At 38.1% G+C, this 20515-nt stretch overlaps 1 protein-coding gene and 1 long non-coding RNA gene across 2 annotated transcripts in view; one reads left to right on the top strand and one right to left on the bottom strand.

The window, feature by feature from the left end:
• The window catches only part of LOC111546654 (coiled-coil domain-containing protein 7), a 218018-nt gene extending 212153 nt beyond the window's left edge, over positions 1–5865 (top strand). Inside the window, exon 22 of the mRNA XM_026446846.1 lies at positions 5816–5865. Within this exon, the coding sequence (XP_026302631.1) occupies positions 5816–5865 (50 nt within the window). The remainder of the gene's footprint in view (positions 1–5815) is intronic.
• A 2928-nt stretch (positions 5866–8793) lies between these two features.
• On the bottom strand, positions 8794–19520 carry LOC111546660. Its single transcript, XR_002732858.2, has 2 exons — positions 16190–19520; positions 8794–10534 (listed from the first exon to the last, which is right to left on the bottom strand). It is a non-coding gene; the product is annotated as an uncharacterized LOC111546660 (long non-coding RNA).
• Between the last annotated feature and the right edge of the window lie 995 nt (positions 19521–20515).

The raw sequence follows: 20515 nt of genomic DNA, 5'->3' as shown, positions 1-20515 counted from the left end.
AATAGTCTTTCAACTGAGCTTTGGGGTAAAATGTAATACTTTTCCAGGAGAGCAGGAAAACCCTTAATATTGAGCAGGGGATGCCAGTTTCAACCAATAACTCTAATTAGCTCAAATTAGGCCAGAATCAGGGCAAATGTGAATAGGGTCTAGGGTCTTTGGAAGACTTTGGCTGCCATCAAAGATGAGGCTAGTCCCAGATTATGAGGTAGTCAGATCTAAGAATGAACACTTAATGAACCCCGGAAATTCAAAAATTCCTTTGGTTCTATTGTGAGAAACCCAATAGCTGACAACCTGTTGGAGATCATATGAATGCTTTAAACAAACTCAATGACAACAGGGAGTATTTCTCTAGTCTTTTGAATGTGTTTTTCTTTTGATTGATCTAATGATGGTGGTGCTAAAGACAAATCGGGACTGCTGAAGCCAAAAATTAATGGGAAGTCTGTTTTGGTATATAAATTAGGATATTATCTTTATCAACAAGCGCTGTCCAGAAAGAAAGCAGTGGAAGAATAGTATTTTATTCATAAAATGTATGGGGCCATTCATGCTGTTAAGGCCATTCAAATTGGCAAGGGTCCCTCTCGCAAACCATTCTTTACTTGTCACTATCTCTATTTTTTTTTTAATTTATTTTAAGTTCTGGGATACATGTGTAGGACGTACAGGTTTGTTACATAGGTAAACATGTGCCATGGTGGTTTGCTGCACCCATCAACCTTATCCTCATCCTTATCCTTTTTAAATTTTTATCATCTAAGTTTGATATAAATATATATGTTTGAAATAGTAATAAAAAACGAAGAATTGAATTGCATCCGTAGCAGGACAACCTTCCTCATACATTAAAGAGGTGTTCAGAAAATTCCTTACAGTATCTGCTAAATAAACATGTTTCGCAGCTTATCAAATATCATATGATTGCAGCATCCATGATTTGAAGTAAAACAGCATTTGCTTTCTTCTGCTGGAGGTCGTTGTTCGGGGAAATGTGCATGTTCTTAGACCTACAGCCTTAAGGAAGGGCTTAGGGGTGGCTCAGTGCATGGCCCCAGTGCTAACACTTCCAAACCCCAAACAGTGAATCAACCAGCCAACCACACAAACATCAAACAGTTGTCTTCTTTGAGTTCTTCTTGATCAAATGGAGGCTCAGCAAGGACTGCTGGTTAGAAGGTACATTAACAGACTTTGGAATGAGGATAATACCTTAATACCTAGGTATTAAGCCTCGCGCATTAGCTATTTTTCCTGATGCTCTCCCTCCTCCACCCCCCATAGGCCCCAGTGTGTGTTGTTGCCCTCCCTGTGTCCATGTGTTCTCATTGTTCAGCTCTCACTTATAAGTGAGAACCTGTGGTGACTGGTTTTCTGTTCCTGCATTAGTTTGCTGAGGATAATGGCTTCCAGCTCCATCCATGTCCCTGCAAACGATATGATCTCATTCCTTTTTATGGCTACATAGTATTCCATGGTGTATATGTACATTTTCTTTATCCAGTCTATCACTGATGGGCATCTGGGTTGATTCCATGTCTTTGCTATTATAAATAGTGCTGAAATGAACATACATGTGCATGTATATTTATCATAGGATGATTTACATCCCTTTGGGTATATACCCAGTAATGGGATTGCTGGGTCAAATGGCATTTCTGGTTCTATATCTTTGAGGAATGGCCATACTGTCTTCCACAATGGTTGAACTAATTTACACTCCCACCAACAGTATAAAAGCATTCCTATTTCTCCATAGCATCTCCAGCATCTGTTGTTTCTTGACATTTTAATAATCACCATTCTGACTGGTGTGAGATGGTATCTCATTGTGGGTTTGATTTGCATTTCTTTAATGATTAGTGATGTGGAGCTTTTCTTCATGTTTATTGGCCGCATAAATGTCTTCTTTTGAGAAGTGTCTGTTCATGTCTTTTGCCTGCTTTTTAATGGGGTTTTTTTTTTTCTTTAAATTTGTTTAAGTTCCTTGTAGATTCTGTATATTAGACCTTTGTCAGATGGATAGATGGCAAAAATTTTCTACCATTCTGTAGATTGTCTGTTCACTCTGATAATAGTTTCTTTTGCTCTGCAGAAGCTCTTTAGTTTAATTAGATCCCATTTGTCAATTTTTGCTTTTGTTGCAGTTGCTTTTGACATTTTCATCAGGAAATCTTTGCCCATGCCTATATCATGAATGGTATTGCCTAGATTTTCTTCTAGGATTTGCATAGTTTTGGGTTTTACATCTAAGTCTTTAATCCATCTTGAGTTAATTTTTGTATAAGGTGCAGGCAAGGAGTCCGGCTTCAATTTTCTGCATATGGCTAGCCAGTAATCACAGCACCATTTATTAAACAGGGCCTCCTTTCCCCATTGCTTGTTTTTGTCAGGTTTGCTGAAGATTAGATGGCTGTAGATGTGCCGTCTTAGTTCTGAGCTCTCTATTCTATTCCATTTGTCTATGTGTCTATTTTTGTACCAATACCAGCTGTTTTGGTTAAGGCTACACTATCTCTAATTTAAATCAAATTGTTAGTGTCCTAAACATTCAGGAGATCAGATATCAACAGAAGTGACTAGTAAGATAATGTTACCATTTGATGCCATAGTACTTTTTTAGAGACAAAAATCCCATTTTCTTTTTCAAGAACAACATGTGATTACTTTTGGGGAGGGTTTGAGGAACTTCTTTTCTCCCTTTATAAGTTGGTGGCTAACATTTTGCAGAGGGGCCATGATTCCAGGTGCAGAGACAAAAGGTATGTTCACTGGGGAGTTCCTAGGTACCAGTTGATCATAGAGTTATAGTTATGATGCAGGGGCAACTGCCCTACTTCTGATTTTAAAAACAGTTCTCAATATGTTGTGTTCTTATCTAAGTGAATGAGCACTGGAGTGGCAAATAAAATTAAATTTTTAATAGGTTGTGGGCATTAATTATAACTTACAGGATATGAATTTTCAACAAAATTATTGAGCCATTGGGCTAAGAAATAAGTGGTGTTGATCAGTCCAATTGAGGGAACTCATAACTTTTAACTGAGTGAGATCTTGGTGCACAAAGCCTGAAACTTTCATTTATCATTGTTTAAATCTAAAAGCAGGAACTCCCACTCAGCGTTTCACTGAGACAAAGACTGCAGTCTCTGAATTCACAGATTCAAACTTAGAAAAGGCTTTTTGACTGTTGTTTTTTCCTAACCCTTTTATCACCTTCCTAGACAGCCAGTCATATACCAATATTGCAGATGGTAAGCTTACAGGCTGGGTGCTCATGGTCAACATGTCTTTACCCACCCCCTATACCCCACAATTATAGGCATAATTTGCTTGCAAAGAGCACAGAATTCTCAAACCCTTCAGTTTGAGCAGAGGTCACAGTGGTAAAAGGTATGTGTGGATACAGTCTCACCTGTGAGATCTCATCTTCTCATAGTTAAGCCTATCAGTTCGGAGCACACATTCATCATTGAGGATCAATGACACAAGTTTATGTCCTTGCTTAAGGACATAAAGCTCATAAGTAACAGATAAAGGATGTGTAACGAGACGAGTGGACTCTACAGACAACGAGTTTAACCTCTAGTATATACTCCATCACAAGGACAAAGTCCATAAGAGCCAGTCTCATAATGTTGTTAAATTTTTGACACTTGATAAACATGGTAAGGAAGACTTTATTAAAGACCATTGCAATAGAAGAGGGAGACTCAACTCCAAGTACAGCAAAGAAAGCTAAGAATTTATAGACAAAGAGCAGAGTGAAGGGGTCAGCAGATGGAAAATTATTAAGAGGAGACATCAAGTGTAGAGGGATTCTTGCTTAACTGGCCTAACAAGATTCTTCTTAGAGGCATATTAAGGACTTAGACATTAAGGGCAAGGGGTGAGAAACTTGGTTAGATATCAAGCATGGGAGAGTCTCACTAAACTGACTTAGCAGGATTTTTTGCTTAAGACAGGCCAAGGCCAAGGCCAAGGATGAGGCCTAGTTGAGAAGAGGGCTTAGAGAAGCCTAACTAAAATTTGAACAAGGAGGGAGTCATTGTCAATGTTCAGCTAAAAGGAATATTTTAGCATTGAAAGATCATTGACTTTCGAAAAGAGCTCTAGATAATATTTTGAAAAATGCCTTTCAATTAGTGGAAAATATGCCTCAACATCAAGACATGTACAAGACTGAACATTTCAGAAAGGTTTGTATGTGTGTATATTAGAAGTTGAATTACATAAAAAATCACAATTACTTGTTGGTTTATTTTCAGAACGTCTCTTTACCATATGGAACAATTTTGAACTTCTAAGATCAAGCCTTTCTGTTGCTGAGAGAAAGAAAGGAGCTCCATGTTGAGGTTCCAGCTTGCTTCTATCGCCAGTGTCCCTGTAGTGCTTTCTGGTGTGATGTAAAATCAATTAAACAAAACTTGTGCTCTGCATGTTTTGAAAATGTATGATTCTTTAAACGTCATATTATTTGCAAGTCTATTCTGTATGATCCTCTAATAGAGAAAAGTCACCTCCATACATTTCTTACACTTCCAGTTAAAGGAATTTAATTTTAAAAAGAGAATATCTTGCTTTACTTTTTTTCATATTAAAACTAGAAATGTATTGAAGAGATCAGAACAAAGTATTTATTTATATAACATTTATTAAACCTAGTGAGGCTACAAAGCAATTTAGGTGAACTATGAAAGATATTGTTTATAAACTCAAAGAACTATGCTGTTTGGGAATGTTTTCATGAATATTAAGTTTAACTGATACTAGTTAAAATGATAATTACTTCACTGACACTAGTTAAGAGGAACACTGAAAAGTATTATGCGAAAAATTTCTTATAAATATTAAATGTTAGGAATCCAGTATCTTCATATTGTCTTATTTTCTCTTTTGGCCCTGAGACTGATGAATTTTCATTATAGTCACCATCATCTCTAATCATATGCCTCTTTTTATGTGACAATTTGTCTTATTTTTAGAATTTGTATCAGCTTCTAATATTTCTAAATAGCATTAATATTTTGGTTTCTTACTTGATAACTCAAATGAGTACAACAAAATGAAAGAACAGTATTATATATTTAATTAGATCTTATTCAGAATCCAAAAATTATCACACCATTTCAAAACCTGCTTATATTGGTAGGCTACTGCTTCAGTGAAAAAAATCCAGTAAGTATTTCAATTTCTGTGTTTAATAGTTTAACTCTTTCACATGTTATTAGAGGAGCTCAATATATAATAGACAGTAGTTGCGGATCCCAGAGTTAGATTCGAAATGGGTTCTTTGTCATATCCGTGGTACCTCTCAGTAGTACACAGACACATTTTAAAGAAAAACAGATATATTCTCCATCAGGATAGTAAGTTAGTGTTGAAAAATGAGAGGCTTTGAGACTTAAGTAAAGGATAACAGTTTATCCCATTTCACCTACCTCTGTTCCATATATTTCTTTAAGCAACTCTAGAGCTCAGAGTTTGCATTATAACAAATCATATATGATGTATAATTTTCTACTTCCTGTAGGATTCTTTTTACAACTTAGTATTTGAAAGCTGATCATTCACCCTCTACTTAATTATATATCTGGTTACAGAGATCTTACTCTCTCAATTGTAGGAAGTCTCTCACTGTTAGAAATGGTTCATAACATTGAGGTTAATTCTGCCATCGTATAAGTTATACCCACTGATGAAGCTAGAATGAAACTTTAAAACATTTTAAAGGAGATTAAATGAGATAATAGAAGTGTAGCCTTTGCATCAATGCCTGCCACCAAAAACATTATCTGTTTATTTTCAACAGATCCATTGAAAATGCTTTATGAGCATGATCTCTACGGCTGTGAAGATTAAATAGTATATTTGAAAGTGGTGTTGCTGAGTGGGATCATTAAGGAAAGTTCTACTTAGACTCAAGAGACAGAATAGAGATATATTATATCCTATTTCATTACAGAACATATTCCTAATATTTTATCAATACTCTGCTTAATTAAGAATAATCCTCAAATGTTTTAACAACCTAATATTGACTGCAAAATTGAAATCACATGAGAAACTATAATATTCAAAACAAAAACTCTCTATGTAAAAACTGAACTCTAGTCATTAAATTTGTTTCTTGTAGGGGTCCAGGTTAACAATTCTGAAAACACTTTATGTATATACTGAGGTTGAATAAATAAGTAAAGGTATGATGAAGAGTGGGAGCGGGCTTTTACATGTTTGGAGTGTGAAATAGGTATAGATAAGCAAAATGGAAAACCTGGATTGAGCTCCAAGGTAATGGGCATGTGGAAAGTCTTTGAATTATTTTAGCAACTTGTCTGTAAATTTAAACTAATCAACCACAGAGCATTTGCAGAACAAAATGAGAAGATGAATAAGAAGCCCAAAATTTTAGATGTGGACAGAAGAACAGCTTCTGTTTTGAGGGTGTATGTTGGATTTTATAATTTAAACATTGTACTGCCAGGTTAGGTTTTCTATTTCCGAAGTGGGCAGAGGACACTGTATTTGTCTCCTAGGGGAAGGCTAATTGACCTTAATGGTCTTGGAAAAAGCATTATAACCACCAGTTATAAGATCAATTGGAGAGTAATTGTAAAAGTGCTATGAAGATATGAGGCATGTAAGAAGCAATATAAAAAGGGTGGCCAAACAGCAGTTTTAAAACAAACTGAATTTATTGCTTACTGGCAAGGGAAGAATGCACAACACAGGTGTAAGTTGAGAGAGCTGTTCAAAGCAGAAATTAAAGGGGTTAAAAGATATATAGAGAAAAACACCAAATAGGGCACGGTCCTGATTAATGGATGTGGATTATGAGCTGGGTTGTAAACTCTTATTTGCATCTGGGTTACCTTTAGAGTTAGCATCACTAGTATGGAGAAACAAGGTTTCAAATAGGTCTGGAAAGAAGCGAGAAAAGTTTCAGAGAGCCTAGGGTGATGCTTGTATACCCTTGCTCAAGGATTTCCAAGATTTTAATTTAACAGGCATCATTATCATGTACAGTCTTACTGAGAAGCAAGAAATAAAGCTAAGGAATTTATAGAGGTACCTTCCATTGATAAGATTTAAGGGAAAACTAGTAGTATTTGATAATAAACACTTTATACACAGTTACAAGATTTACATTGGTTTTGAGGAATGACATAAAGAAGATGGAAGAGTAGGAAGCTTCAGCCCTTGTTCCCTAATGGAAACATTAAATATATACATAGGAAATTTTATGGCATTTTCACTTGCCCTTGCCCCACCAATGAGGCATGAGGCAGTTAGGAGTAAGCAGCCCAATTGCCAGTCTTCTCCCTCAAACCAGAAGAAGCAGAATAGAGAATATTTGTCACATTCAAACCTATCTGTGGGCTCCCACAGGGACTGGTTTAGTCTTGTTGGACTCAGGGCTCAGTGTGGACCTTAAGCTGTGGAAACAGTGAAAGGCAGTGGTAGGCACCATGCCACATGGAAAATGCAGGGGGAAAGCAGATATATGTATGTCTAGGCACAGAAATTATGGGCAGAAGGATATAATAGAACATATGAGGCCTAAAAAGAAGCTGGGGTGGGACTCTGGAAAATTAAGACATCTAAGCAGTCATCTATATGAAAGAAACTGGGGAGGAAAAGGCACAGTAAGGCCCCGGCAGGACACATTCCCAGAAAATACCCACAAAGACAAGCTGATCCCAAAACTCAGGGGCCTGCTAATTAGTGAAGATCTTCTACACCAGTCTTCAAAGACTGGGAGAGGTGTTTGTTTTTTCACATCCAGTTTTCAAATGAATACTACAAAGCATTTAAAACAAAAAACAACAAAAAAATATCATCCCTTCAAAAGAATGAAGTAAATTCCTACTAGCTTTCAGTATTGGACTCACTAGATGAAGACATTAAAGCAACTATCTGAAATATGCTCAAAGACCTAAAGTAAAACACAAAGAACTGACAAAAACAGGGAAAATGACATATGAACAAAATGCATCATCAACAATGAGACAAAAATTATTTAAAAGAATGAAATAAAGATTCTGTGAAGATGGAGAAGTAGGAAATACCAGAAATCCATCTCTCCACCTACACAGCAATTGTACTGGAAGAAGTTATCTGATGTTACTGTTTTTAACTTTGGAGTCGATTAGAAGACTTTCAATTTCTAGGGGTCTACTTGATGGCGGAGGGTGGGAGGAGGGAGAGGGGCAGAAAAATAACTATACGGTACTAGGCTTAATACCTGGGTGAGGAAACAAACCCACATGTCACCTGTTTACCTATGTCACAAAACTTCACCTGTACCCCCAAACCTAAAATAAAAGTTAAAAAAAAAATCTCTTGGCTGGGTGCGGTGGCTCACGGCTGTAATCCTAGCACTTTGGGAGGCCAAGGCAAGTGGATTACCTGAGCTCAGGAGTTCAAGGCCAGCCTGGCCAACACGGTGAAAGCCCATCTCTACTAAAATACAAAAAATTAGCTGGATGTGGCAGTGTGCACCTGTAATCCCAGCTACTCGGGGGGTTGAGGCAGGAGAATTGCTTGAACCCAGGTGGCAGAGGTTGCAGTGAGTCGAGATCACGGTACTGCACTCTAGCCTGGGCAACAGAGCAAGATTCCATCTCCAAAAAAAAAAAAAAAAATCTTTTCTCTAAACATTCCTTTCACTTTATCCCCAAATAAATCTCCCTTTGCATAACATTTTCAACAAATACTCAGGCCAAAAACTGGCACTTTAACTTATGACTTACAACTGTTGGGAATAAAACTCCAGAAAAAAAATTGCTATTGAGTACTGAATGTCTTTATTGATAAACTAAATATATTTTTAAAGCATAATACAATAATTATGTAGATGGTAAAATATAAATTGTTCACTTAGGAGATTAATACATAAATCATATTTACAGATCGTTGACTTCAGAAATACAGTTTGATGACATTTCAATTTGAGCAAAAGATGAGGTGCTCAAGTATGGCATTCTGTCTCATTGAGACAGAATTCAAACTTTCTGTGAAGAGAAAGTCCCCCATTTCTTGGTGTGCTTCAGGACCTCCGTATTCTTTAGATTTGGAGGCACCGCCCATTGAGGAGCTGGCTGCGGTGTTACAGTGAGGAGGAGGAGGAACTCCAGGCCAGGGGTGGGGTGCCCCGGATCCAGTGACCTCAAGGACTACTCAGATAGAGTCAGTGTGGAATCAGAGCCTGGCAGCTCGGGAGGCCTGAGTGGAGGGGAGAGAACAGTGCTGCTCTAAGACCCAGCCCCCTCGTGGGGGAGGGAGCAGCAGGGCTTGGCTCTCAGCTGCCTGGCAGGTGTAGAAAAGCTCCTCGTGACTGGGTGGCTCTCATGGCCTCTCCCAGGGCCTCCAGTGTTGTTAGCATCTCTACCAGCTTCTCTTGTTGCCTGGAGAGTCTGGATCTCTCTTCTTTCAGTTCTTAAATCAGGGACATGAATTTCTCCATCAGCATCGCATTGGTGCTATTTACCGTCTTGTAAGCATCTACAAAGCCGGGGGTGTTGAAAGACATTTTCTGTACCCTGACATCTTTTAAAGATGCCTCAGTCTCTACAATCTGTTTTCTTGCCAGTGAGCTGGCATTCCTCCTTCACCTGTGAATGCAGTGTTTCTGCAAGTTGCCTTTCACCTCTTACACAGAGTCGGTTCCTAAGAGACAAAGTCAATAAAAGTAAGAGACTCAGCAGTAAGCCCGCGAGGTGTGGACACACCACTGTCTTCCCATCGAGGCTGTGGAAAGTGACTTGAGGACTCGGGTCATGGGGTGGCAGCCCCACCATCTCCTCATCCAGCTTCCCAGGAGTCAGCGCAGGGTCCAGCTCCACAGAAGATTGCAGCCCCTCCATGGCACCACAGCCACCATAGGGCTCCGCCCAGTAACCATGGATCCCACAGCCACAACAGACACCAGAGAACACCCTGACATTCCGCCTGGCATCCAACCAGCAGTGGGCACCCTGAATTGGTCAATTGTATGATCGGCTAGTGGGAGAAATTTGTAAATAAAGCATACTTTTCTCTATTATAGTTTAACAGGAATACTATTCTGTTTTCTTATTCTTTTATATTAATAAAAACTTAAAATACAGTGAAGTGTGCAGATGTTAACTGCATGATTTCACAAATTTTTAAAATTTTATATTCCTTTCAGTAGCCAGCAGCCCTCTCAATGTATGGCTCATGTCCATTAACATAGATAATCTCCCCTGCAACTTTTCAGATAACACTGTCCACCCCTTCACAGGTGGCCCCTGTTTTGATTCCTGTCAACATACATCAGTTTGGCCAGTTCTTCAACTTCGTAACAATTAGAGAGATCACAATGTACACTTTCATGTCTGCCTTCTTTGCTGAAAGATGCCTCCTTATTCCACAGACTTTGGATCAGTGGGTGTGTGGGAATCCAAAGCAGACTATGAAATGAGGCACACTGATCTATGAGTGAGTTCTTTTGATGGCCTCAGAGTAGACATCCAGGTATAAAAGTCCACAGCTCAGAACATGGTTTTCTCTGTAATATAATGGGGAAATTTTAATCTTAGTATTATTTATTCTTTAATTTTGTGATTCATAAAGCTGATGCATTTTATATAAAAGGCTTAAATGATATTAGTTTCCCATTCAATTCTCTGAATAAATTGACTTTCATTTACTTACTATTATCAGTCCTCAAGCTATGTATCATTATATCATCTAGTCATTTTAGACTAAAACTTTAGTAATTCATATTCCTCAGGATTGGGATGTTTTATTTCTAAATTTTCATTCAACATACTCAGTTTTGCTTGTTTTATGTTCATAAAACAATGCCTAACTACTAGTTTAAAGGTACCTTTTCATAGTGTAGGTAATTAAAAAAAATACATATATATATGTACATACATAAACTAGTTTTAAATTCTTCAGTAAGAAATAAGGATTTTTTTTTCTTTAACTCAAAACCTGTGTTAGAGAATTTAATCTCACATTCCTACAAAATATCTAACAGTCTTACAGTATTTTCTAAAGACCTCTTCATCCCAGTTATAATTTTACAAATTTCAAATGAAAGATATCAGCACTTAAGCATATGCTCATGCTTAACAAATTTCAAATTAGAGGACAGTTAACAAATTTCACATTAAAGGACAGTGATGAGGCTGCCATCATGTTTAAAATTAAGAAAATTAAAGTGATGAAGATGGTGATTTGATGATCCTAATTCTTTGTATACAAAAATATTATTTCCAAGAACTAGGCAAGCATAAGTGCATCTGTGTCCATTCATTCTTTCTCCGATATGATTCATTTAAAATATCCGTTCCCCTTTCATTGATAATGGAAATATATACCCAACTCATTTAGTTAGAATGAAAATTTTGGCGTTTTTGAACCTCACCAAGCCCTGATTTCTGTGCTTGCGTTTTCATTTCCCCCCCACCAAACTATGTCATAGACATTTGTTATGAAGAGACAAATGTGAACACATTAAGGTTTCTTGTTACCAAGCCACACAGACTAGGATGATAATAAGAAAGTGAAACCTGTTTAGCAAGAAAGCCAGCCTTTGCTCTATTTTATTATTGGGTTAATCAGGAAAACAGGTTCTGATGCAGGACTGTTTGGATTTCCCAGTAACGACAGCTCGGTATTTGTGATGAAGCTACTCTGATGTTTTCTTACTACTATACTTTGAAATAATAAGAAGTGCACGTTTATCTGGTAATAAAAATGTATATGGACAGCAAGGGAACTAGGACAGCTAAAGCAATTTTGAAAAACAAGAATGCCATCTCTACTTTAACACTTACTACCTACCTAATAAATTCCACACGGTATTGGCAAATGGAAAGACTTATTAATCAATGGGACAGAACAGTCTCAATCAAACAAATATGCTCAACTGATGTTTGAAAACATGCAAAAGCAATTCATGAGAGGAAAGCCAGCCTCTCCATCAAATGGTGATTGGGCAACTGGACATCCATAGGCAAAATAAACGAAAGCCAAAAAATCAAACCTTGACCTAAACACCTGTCTTGGGCCATTCAGGCTGCTATAACAAAATGCCATGAAGTGGGTGGCCTATAAACAACAGAAATGTATTTCTCACAGTTCTGGAGGCTGAGAAGTCCAAGATCAAGGCACTGTCACATTGGGTGTCTGCCAAGGACCCATTTCCAGCTTCACAGACACTGTGATCCTCTGTTTCCTTGCTGTGTCCTCAGATGATGGAAGGGACAAACAGGCTCCCTCAGTCCTCTTTAATAAGGGCATTAATCCCATTCCTGAGGGCTCTGCCATCACCCAAAATGCGTTCCATAGCCAATGAGCAGCTGCCTGGCCTGCAGGACAATCTGTGGTTAACGAGCCCCAGGACACGACACATCCTCAACCTGGCTTCCAGCCCTTACCGGATGGGGACAAGATTAAAAAAAAAAAAAAAAAAAGTATAATAATAGATAAAGCCCAGGACAAACTAGAAAACTTCAGGAATGCATTTGTGGTACTGGAATTTCAAGGAGTTGAGGACATCATTAAGTCTTTCAATTAAACTAGTTACTTGGGACCTATCAGGGACATGAAAGTTCTATTCAGTGTCTTTTTCGAGAGCCAAGGTGGTGTATTCTAAGAAGTAAAACATATGCCTTGGGTGTTATTAGTAACATGTTAACTCTGAAGGGAACAAGGAATATGCTAGCAAGGTCTTACATTTTGACCTTAGTCTGTGTGGAGATATGTGATTTTGATTTAATGCTTTGGGGGTCTGTGATGTAAGAGCTTACTGGAGGGTTTGATGTGAAGGGGACAGTTTTCATATTTACAATAAATATGAAGATGAAGCCAGTTGTTGACCAGGACATCCCGTGCTAAGATGACTGCCTGAAGTTTTGGCCAGTGGTGGTTTTGGGGTCCTGTCCTTTTTTAGGGATATCCTGGCTAAGGGATGGAAAGCAACAGCTTTCCATAAACTTCATCAAGGATGATTAGCGGTGACGTTTGCATGGTCTACGACTCCCATTACTGTTCACTCCATTAACCCCACGGGGCTTCCCAGGCAGTCAGGGAGTCTAGGGGAGGAATGAGCTCCTGGTATTTGGCAAGGGACCTGGGCCAGAGGAAGCTGCCCACTCCGGCAGGTGGAAGTCTCAGGGGGCCCAGGTTTTGCTTCATCCTGCCTTGAGGCGGCCTAGGTAGCTGTGCCAACCTTGTGAGCTGCAGTTTCCATGACCCAAAGCATAAGGGGCAGCTGGGTCTGGAGGGTGAAAGGCTCAAGGACTCTCACAGTCTCCCATTTCCAAGACAGCCCAGTAGGCAGTGGTCCTTTGTTGTTCTAATGGTGGATACCAGGGGGCCAAGGGGGTAATATCTTATATCAGAAGCTCCAGGCAACTAAAGGCCATCCTAAGTAGTCCAAAGGCTCCAGGAGGCATTGCAAATGGCTGCCAAAGCTTCTCCAGTGGAGTTTTTTGAGGCCATTCACAGGAGTGTCTAATGACTTTAAAGTAAAAGTTGTAAATGAGGAATACATTTCCACCAGAACTCAAAAGTACTAAAGTACTTTAAAGTATTACATGAATCTCCTGGAGGAGGACATCCTCCCCACGCTCCTGGAGAAGGGGGATGTTGCTAAGATCTCGCCTGCAAAGGTCACGTGCGATAACAGAGACAGGGAGACCTCCTAGGCGGTCTGGAAAGCTGCACTGGGTCCCTGCAGAAGGGGAGGTAAACTGAAGCTGAGAGGCAATGGAAATAAGCACTAAACAGAGCCGTCAGCCAAACCCTTAAGAGCAAAGGATTTACCAGGTAACTGAATAAAATTAGCAATTTAAATGAATTAGGTATAGACTATGGCGGCCCTAATGGATGGGTCCACAGCATTAAGGTTGTAGTAATCCATCATCATGAGATGCCCTTTCTATATGTATGTGTGTGTGTATGTATGTATGTATTTTTCAGATTTGGGAACGGAAAAATTGGGCTGTTGAAAGCAGCAGTGATAATCACGTCTTTACTAGGTTTTATAGAATTAGTTGTAATCATTGAATGCCTTGTTTCAACTTACATTGGGTCACATAAATTATCTTAACTGGAGGTTCACAGGGTCGCATTTTAACCAAGTTTTTAAGTACCGAAGACTTAATTATTATTTATTGTGCCAGACCTTCCATCTATGCCCAATGTAGTATATTTTACATCAATAGATACATGACTATGGGAAACTTAGGCAAGGCTACAGTTAAAGTGAGGCATAGTCATTTTTTAAAATTTCATATGTAGTTATCTTCTCAGGCTTATGGGAGCAGTGGAATTTAGTGTAATCCCCAGGCTTATAATTTGAACGTCCACCATTAAGTTCATGAATTATTTTCTATTAGTGCATATTAACATTGTTAAAGTTAGAACCTATGCTGTAGAAGCATAAAAGTCAATCAGTGCCCTTTGTTAAATTCTTCAGTATATATGAATTTTTAATTTCTAACTGGATTTGATTATATTAAAACCCTAATGAAGTACCACTTCACACTTATTAGGATGGCTCTAATTTTAAAAAAGTGGAAAGTCAGTGTTGGCAAGGATAGAAATCAGAAACCAGAATGCACTGCTGGTGGGAATGCAGTTTAGTTTATTATATATTTACATCCAAATATTATCTATAAACATATTATTTTTTCCTTCCTCCTTTATCCAGAGGTTTGTTTGCAAATCAATAGGTGATCTGAGGCTAGCATTATGTTTGCTACACTGGCATTTGCTTAGTCCTTGAAGTTCCTCTCTTTTTCCCACTTTTGACTTGTAGCTAGCTGCCTAATCCGACATTCTCTTTTTCTTTCCTATTTTTCTTTCATTTGCTTTAGGTTTCTAGCCTCCTGAAGCTGAAGTTTTCTTAGTCTCTGGTTGATAAGAGCAACAGAGGGAGGCCGGAAGTGGGTACTCTCTGGTATGGCTGCTCCAACCCAAGATAATCAGTCCCTTTTTTTCCTTTTAAGTCATATCTTTAGAATAAATTGTAATCTAGGTGACCACAAACTTTTGTTCCTTTTCCTCTCTTTGGATGTTTCACCTGACAAGCCCCTGCAGGACCAAGCAGCCCCCTGTTGCTTTGTCCTTTTAGATTGTTACCTAAAAAAAATTGGGGAGGGTACTGGCCTTGCAGGCAGTTGCTTCCCTTTCCAGGGTGTCCCACTTGACCTCTGAGGGTCAGAGAGAAGAGGAGCAGAAGGAATGTGGCAGCAGGGGAAGTGCCTACCTCAGCACAGCCTCCTCTCGGGCACCATGAGGATTCAGGTATCTGAGTCAGGGCCGGGCAATTGGTCCTTTCACTGCTCCCAAGTCACCCCTACAGTGAAGCCTAGTAACACCATCTCCAACCATAACTAAGGGGAAATCTTGACTCCCCTGGAGCCTGTTGCATGTATCCAGTTTATTAGTTTTTGGTGTTGAGTCGTATTAAATTGTTTGAATATACAATCTGTGCATTCACTTGTCGATGGACAGTGGGTTGTTTCCAATTATTGGCTATTATAAACAGACTTGCTAGGAACACTGTGTAACAATTCTTTGTGTGGACACTTGTTTTCACTTCACTTGGGTAAATGCTCAAAAGTAGAATGGCTGACTCAAATGTTACATCATATGTTTAACTTTTCAAGAACTGCCAACTCGTTTTCCAAAGTGGTTGCACTAGTCCACATTCTCACTAACACTAAATCACAGTGCCAGTTGTTCCACGTCCTTGGAAACCATTTAAATTACAGCCATTCTAGTGAGTGTCTAATGGCATCTCATGATTTTGTCTTTCCATTTGCTTGTTTTTTTGCTATTCATCTTCTCTGGTGGAGCATCTGTTCAAATATTTTGCCCAGTTTAAATCTTTTAGGGGGGGTCTTCTTATTCTTGTTTTAGACTCTAAGTGATCTTTATGTGTTCCACAAGTCCTTTATCAGACAATACGCTTTGCTAACATTTTCCCCACTATGTCTTGCCTTTTCATTTTTTTTTTTTTGCAATTAAAGCCACTTTGTTTCAGTGGCATTAATCACCTTCACAATGTTATGTGACCATCACCACTATTTCCAAAATTTTTAACCATCCCAAACAGAACTCTACAGCCATTAGCAATAACTTCCCACTTCCACCACCCCGCAGTACCTAGTAACTACTGTTCTGTCTCTAGGGAACTTACCTATTCATGGTATTTCACGTAAGTGGAACATATATTTGTCCTTTTGTGTCTATTTATTTCACTTAGCATAACATCTGCAAGGTTCATCATGTTCTATGTATCAAAACTCCATTCCTTTTATGGCTGTATAGTATGCCACTGTCCCATATATGATGCATTTTCTTCATCCATTCACTTTTCAATGGACATCTGGGTTGTTTCCAAGTTTTGGCTACTGTGAATAATGCTGCAATTAATATGAGCATGTAAGTATCTGTTCAAATCCCTACTTTCTTTTGACTATACATCTAAAAGTAGAAATGAGGGGTCACATGGTAATTTTATGTTTAGCTCTGAGGGAGTGCTGAACTGTTTTCCATGTGGCTGTACCATTTTACATTCCCACCAGCAGTGCATTCTGGTTTCTGATTTCTATCCTTGCCAACACTTACTTTCCACTTTTTAAAAGAGTAGAGCCATCCTAGTAAGTGTGAAGTGGTACCTCATTACGGTTTTAATTTGCATTGCCCTGATGGCTAATGATTCTGAGTCTCTTTACAAAATATGTTAGCCATTCATGTATCTTCATTAAAGAAATTAGTAATGCTCTGCCCATTTTTAATTGGACTTTTTGTTAAATTGTAGTTCTTTATATATTCTGGTATTAATCCCTTATCAGATATATAATTTACAAGTATTTTCTCCCATTCTGTAGATTGCCTTACTTTTTTTGATAATGTCCTTTGATGCACAAATATTTTTAATTTTGTGCATAAAAATTTTTTAATTTTAATTTTGATGAAGTCCAATTTATCTTTTGTAATTCATGCTTTTGGTGTCTTAAGAACCCTTTGGCAAATTAAAGGTCATGAAGTACACCCCTATGTTTCTTCTAAAAGTCTGATCCATTCTTCACTGATCCATTTGGAGTAAACATTTGTATATGGTGTGAGTTAGGGCTCTGAATTCACTCTTTTGCTTGTGGAAATCCAGTTATTCCAGCATCATTTGTTGAAAAGATTTTTCTTTCCTCATTGAACAAACTTGGAAACCTTGTCAAAAATCATTTGGTCACAGGTATATGGTTTAGACAACTCCCAAATTGTAAAAGGAAAGAGAGAATCAGAGATGGTAACTATAGTATGTTTGTTACTGAGGGGAATGACCCAGAAGAGGGGAAAATTGATGATGCAGGAGAGGAGAGAACTGCTTGTCTTAGCAGGCACAAGGTGACAGAGTTTGGAAGAGGAATACAAGTGGAAGGTCTGGCCTTGGAGAGTTTATCTAGAAGAACTGGCAGGAAGACCAGTATGTCACTGCAGATGCTAATAGGTAGGTGGGCACGGTAGCAAATTACAGAAATGAATCCATCTACTCAACAAATACTTACTGGTTGCCTACACCTTACTTTGTGCCAGATATTGTTCTAAGGATACAACTGGTATTTTCAGCCATTTAAACTTTAGCCATTCTAATTGGTATCTAATGATATCTCACTGTGAACTTTAATTTGCATTTCCATTTTTTTCTTTTCTGATTTTTTTGCCATTGATCTTCTCCGGTGAAGTATCTGTTCTGTTCTGAGGGTTCTCTGGTGAACCCTTATACATTGCTGGTGGGAATGTAAAATGGTACAGCCACTGTGGAAAACAGTTTGGCAGTTCCTCAAAAAGCAAAACACGATTACTGTATGATCCAGTGATTCTACTTTTAGGCATATAAAGAACTGAAGGTATGAACTTGAACAGATACTTTCATGCCAATATTTATTGCAACATTATCCACAAGAGCCAAAAGGTGGAAATACCCCAAGTGTCCACTGAAAAATGAATGGATAAATATGCTATACGCAGGCAATGGAATATTTAGCCACAAAAGGAGTGTAGTTCTGATACATGCTACAACATGGATTGACCTTGAAAATGTTCTGCGAAGTGAAGTATGCAGACACAGTGAATCAAAACACAGGTCCCTGTGCTCAAGGAGCTACCACATTTAAGGATAGGAAAGCAATACCAAACACAAAGGACTATGGTAGGCTTGAGGATCTGAAAGTTGAAACGGACTGGGGATGTTTGGGCAACAACATCAAATTTATGTTTAAAATGGCTGCTAGGAGGCCCATCAGTGGTTACTGTAGAAAATCTGAAGGTTTCTTTACCACCCAGGAATAATTTTGGTCAGTAAGCAACATTAGTATAAGTTTTCACGTGTAAAGTCAATATATCAACTACTGCAGATAAAAGTGAAGACAAATGTAAACTTGCAGTTCTGTAAACTTGCAGTAAAGCAATGGATTAAATTCTGGGATTTAAATCTTCTGAATAGTGTTTCTTCTCTCAAACTGATCCAAAGGTAAATTGTTTATATGTCCATCTGTTTTAGAATCCAGAATAAGTAGAAAGTCAAATAAAATTTATTATCACTGATGACTTTTTATGGAAACTCTACACCCTCAAAAATTTAAAATCTTAATTAAAAGTCCAGTGAAGACTTAACTGTAGAAGCAAATGAAGATAAGAATTGCCACATCAGTGACCTTAATACTTGTCTCATGGTTCTCCTACCATTTTTGTACCCTAAAGGTTCACACTTAGATGACATACCACCCTCAGAGCAGTGGAGACTTGATGGGCTACTTAATCTAGACCTAAACCACCTTGAAAATCTGCTCCCACTCATCACTCAGAAGCCACTTCCACCTATCCCTAAATTCTCAGAAGAATCCTGAGTCATGAAAGAAATTCTAAAGAGCCAGTGAAGGATCTTTACAGGCTGAAAAGGAGTCCTGAGGAGATACTCATTTTGTTTCTGAACTTCTTTGAGCATATCAGATCAGAAATATCTAGGCCTTAATGAAGTCATGTCTTTCGCAGTGACATGGATGGAGTTGGAGGCCATCACCCTGAGTGAAATAATTCAGAAACAGAAAATGAAGTATCACACGTTCTCACTCGTAAGTGGAAGCTAAACAATGGGTACACATGGACATATAGAGGGAAAGAACAGACTCCCGGGACTCCAAAAAAGAGAGGGTAGTAGGAGGGTGAAAGGTGGAAAATTACCTATTGACTATAATGTCCACTACTAAGGTGATGGGTACACTAGTAGCCATTACGCAGCATGTCCATGTTAACACACCTGCACATGTACCCCTGGAATCTATAAAAATGAACGTTTAAAAAATGTAAACATTAAGCCTCCAAGGGATAAAGACAAATGGCCTCTACTCCAGGTTCTCTCTCAAACTGCAGTGGGCAACAGAAAGGAAAAATTCCAGGTAAAAACAAAAAGCTGAGCACAGGTGACTTTTTAAGTGGTATTATGAACTGTTCTTCTTGTATGCTCAAGGTCTTACCTGGGTGTCTGTATTAAGGACATTCATGAAGTAAGACTGGAAAAGAGTAAGAAAACTTTGTAAAATGTCATGGAATCACGGTAAAATATGCCACTATTTGACATTAGCCGAATAATGTACTCATGATACTTAATATTTTGTAAATTTCTATAGTATAAATGGAAAAAAATTCTGATTGTTATTTTGCTTCCTGGATTCTTGCTTTTTGGAAAGTGTTTCACTGGAGATCAAAAAGTACTATTGCTGGGAAAATAAATATTTTAGTGATGAAGTTCTATATGGCTTCAGTCAAAGCATCTCAATGTGTGGTGTGTATATCTACATATAGATAGATATGCTATTATCAATTTCTCAGACTATATTTTGAAATTGCCAGTTTCAAGCCTAGAATTGCTCAAATGTCAAACTGAGTCATCCAATTTAAATATTTTAGGATCTTATGGTCAGCATGAGAAATAAACTTGTATGCAATTCCTCCAACTTCCAACAAAGGGATTCCTATAGTTAGAAAATCTTTTTGTCTGCTATACATTGTAATATAAAATCTAAAAATTCACCATATTCCAGCCTCCAACACGTGTTTGGAAAAAAAAATACGTACATATAGAAGATATGCTTTGTTACTTTGTTCTAATATATTTTTAAAATACCATTATAAGAGCAGAGTTCTGGAGCAGAGATATGCAATTCAACTTTATTGATTATGCCTAAGGCATAGGGAAATGAATTAAGTGGAATTATGGATGGTGGTAAACAAGATGAAACAGGGTGACAGAGAGTAATAAATACAGATAACTTTTTGATGGATCTTACAAACTATTAGTAAAAATGTGTAATTCTCACCTCAAAGATGCTTTAAGCTACGAAACACATTTAAATGGAGTAACTAAAAGAAGATAAATTAACAGGATGTGAAGGGATTGTGTAAACCTCAGAGGCTAGTAAGGCTGAAACCTTTTCTCCTCCAAATATTTCTGACATTTGTTGTA

This window comes from Piliocolobus tephrosceles, chromosome 9 (assembly GCF_002776525.5).
Source record: "Piliocolobus tephrosceles isolate RC106 chromosome 9, ASM277652v3, whole genome shotgun sequence".
Taxonomy (NCBI): domain Eukaryota; kingdom Metazoa; phylum Chordata; class Mammalia; order Primates; family Cercopithecidae; genus Piliocolobus; species Piliocolobus tephrosceles.
Note: the sequence above shows the minus strand (reverse complement) of the source record. Positions and strands in the feature narration are given on the sequence as shown.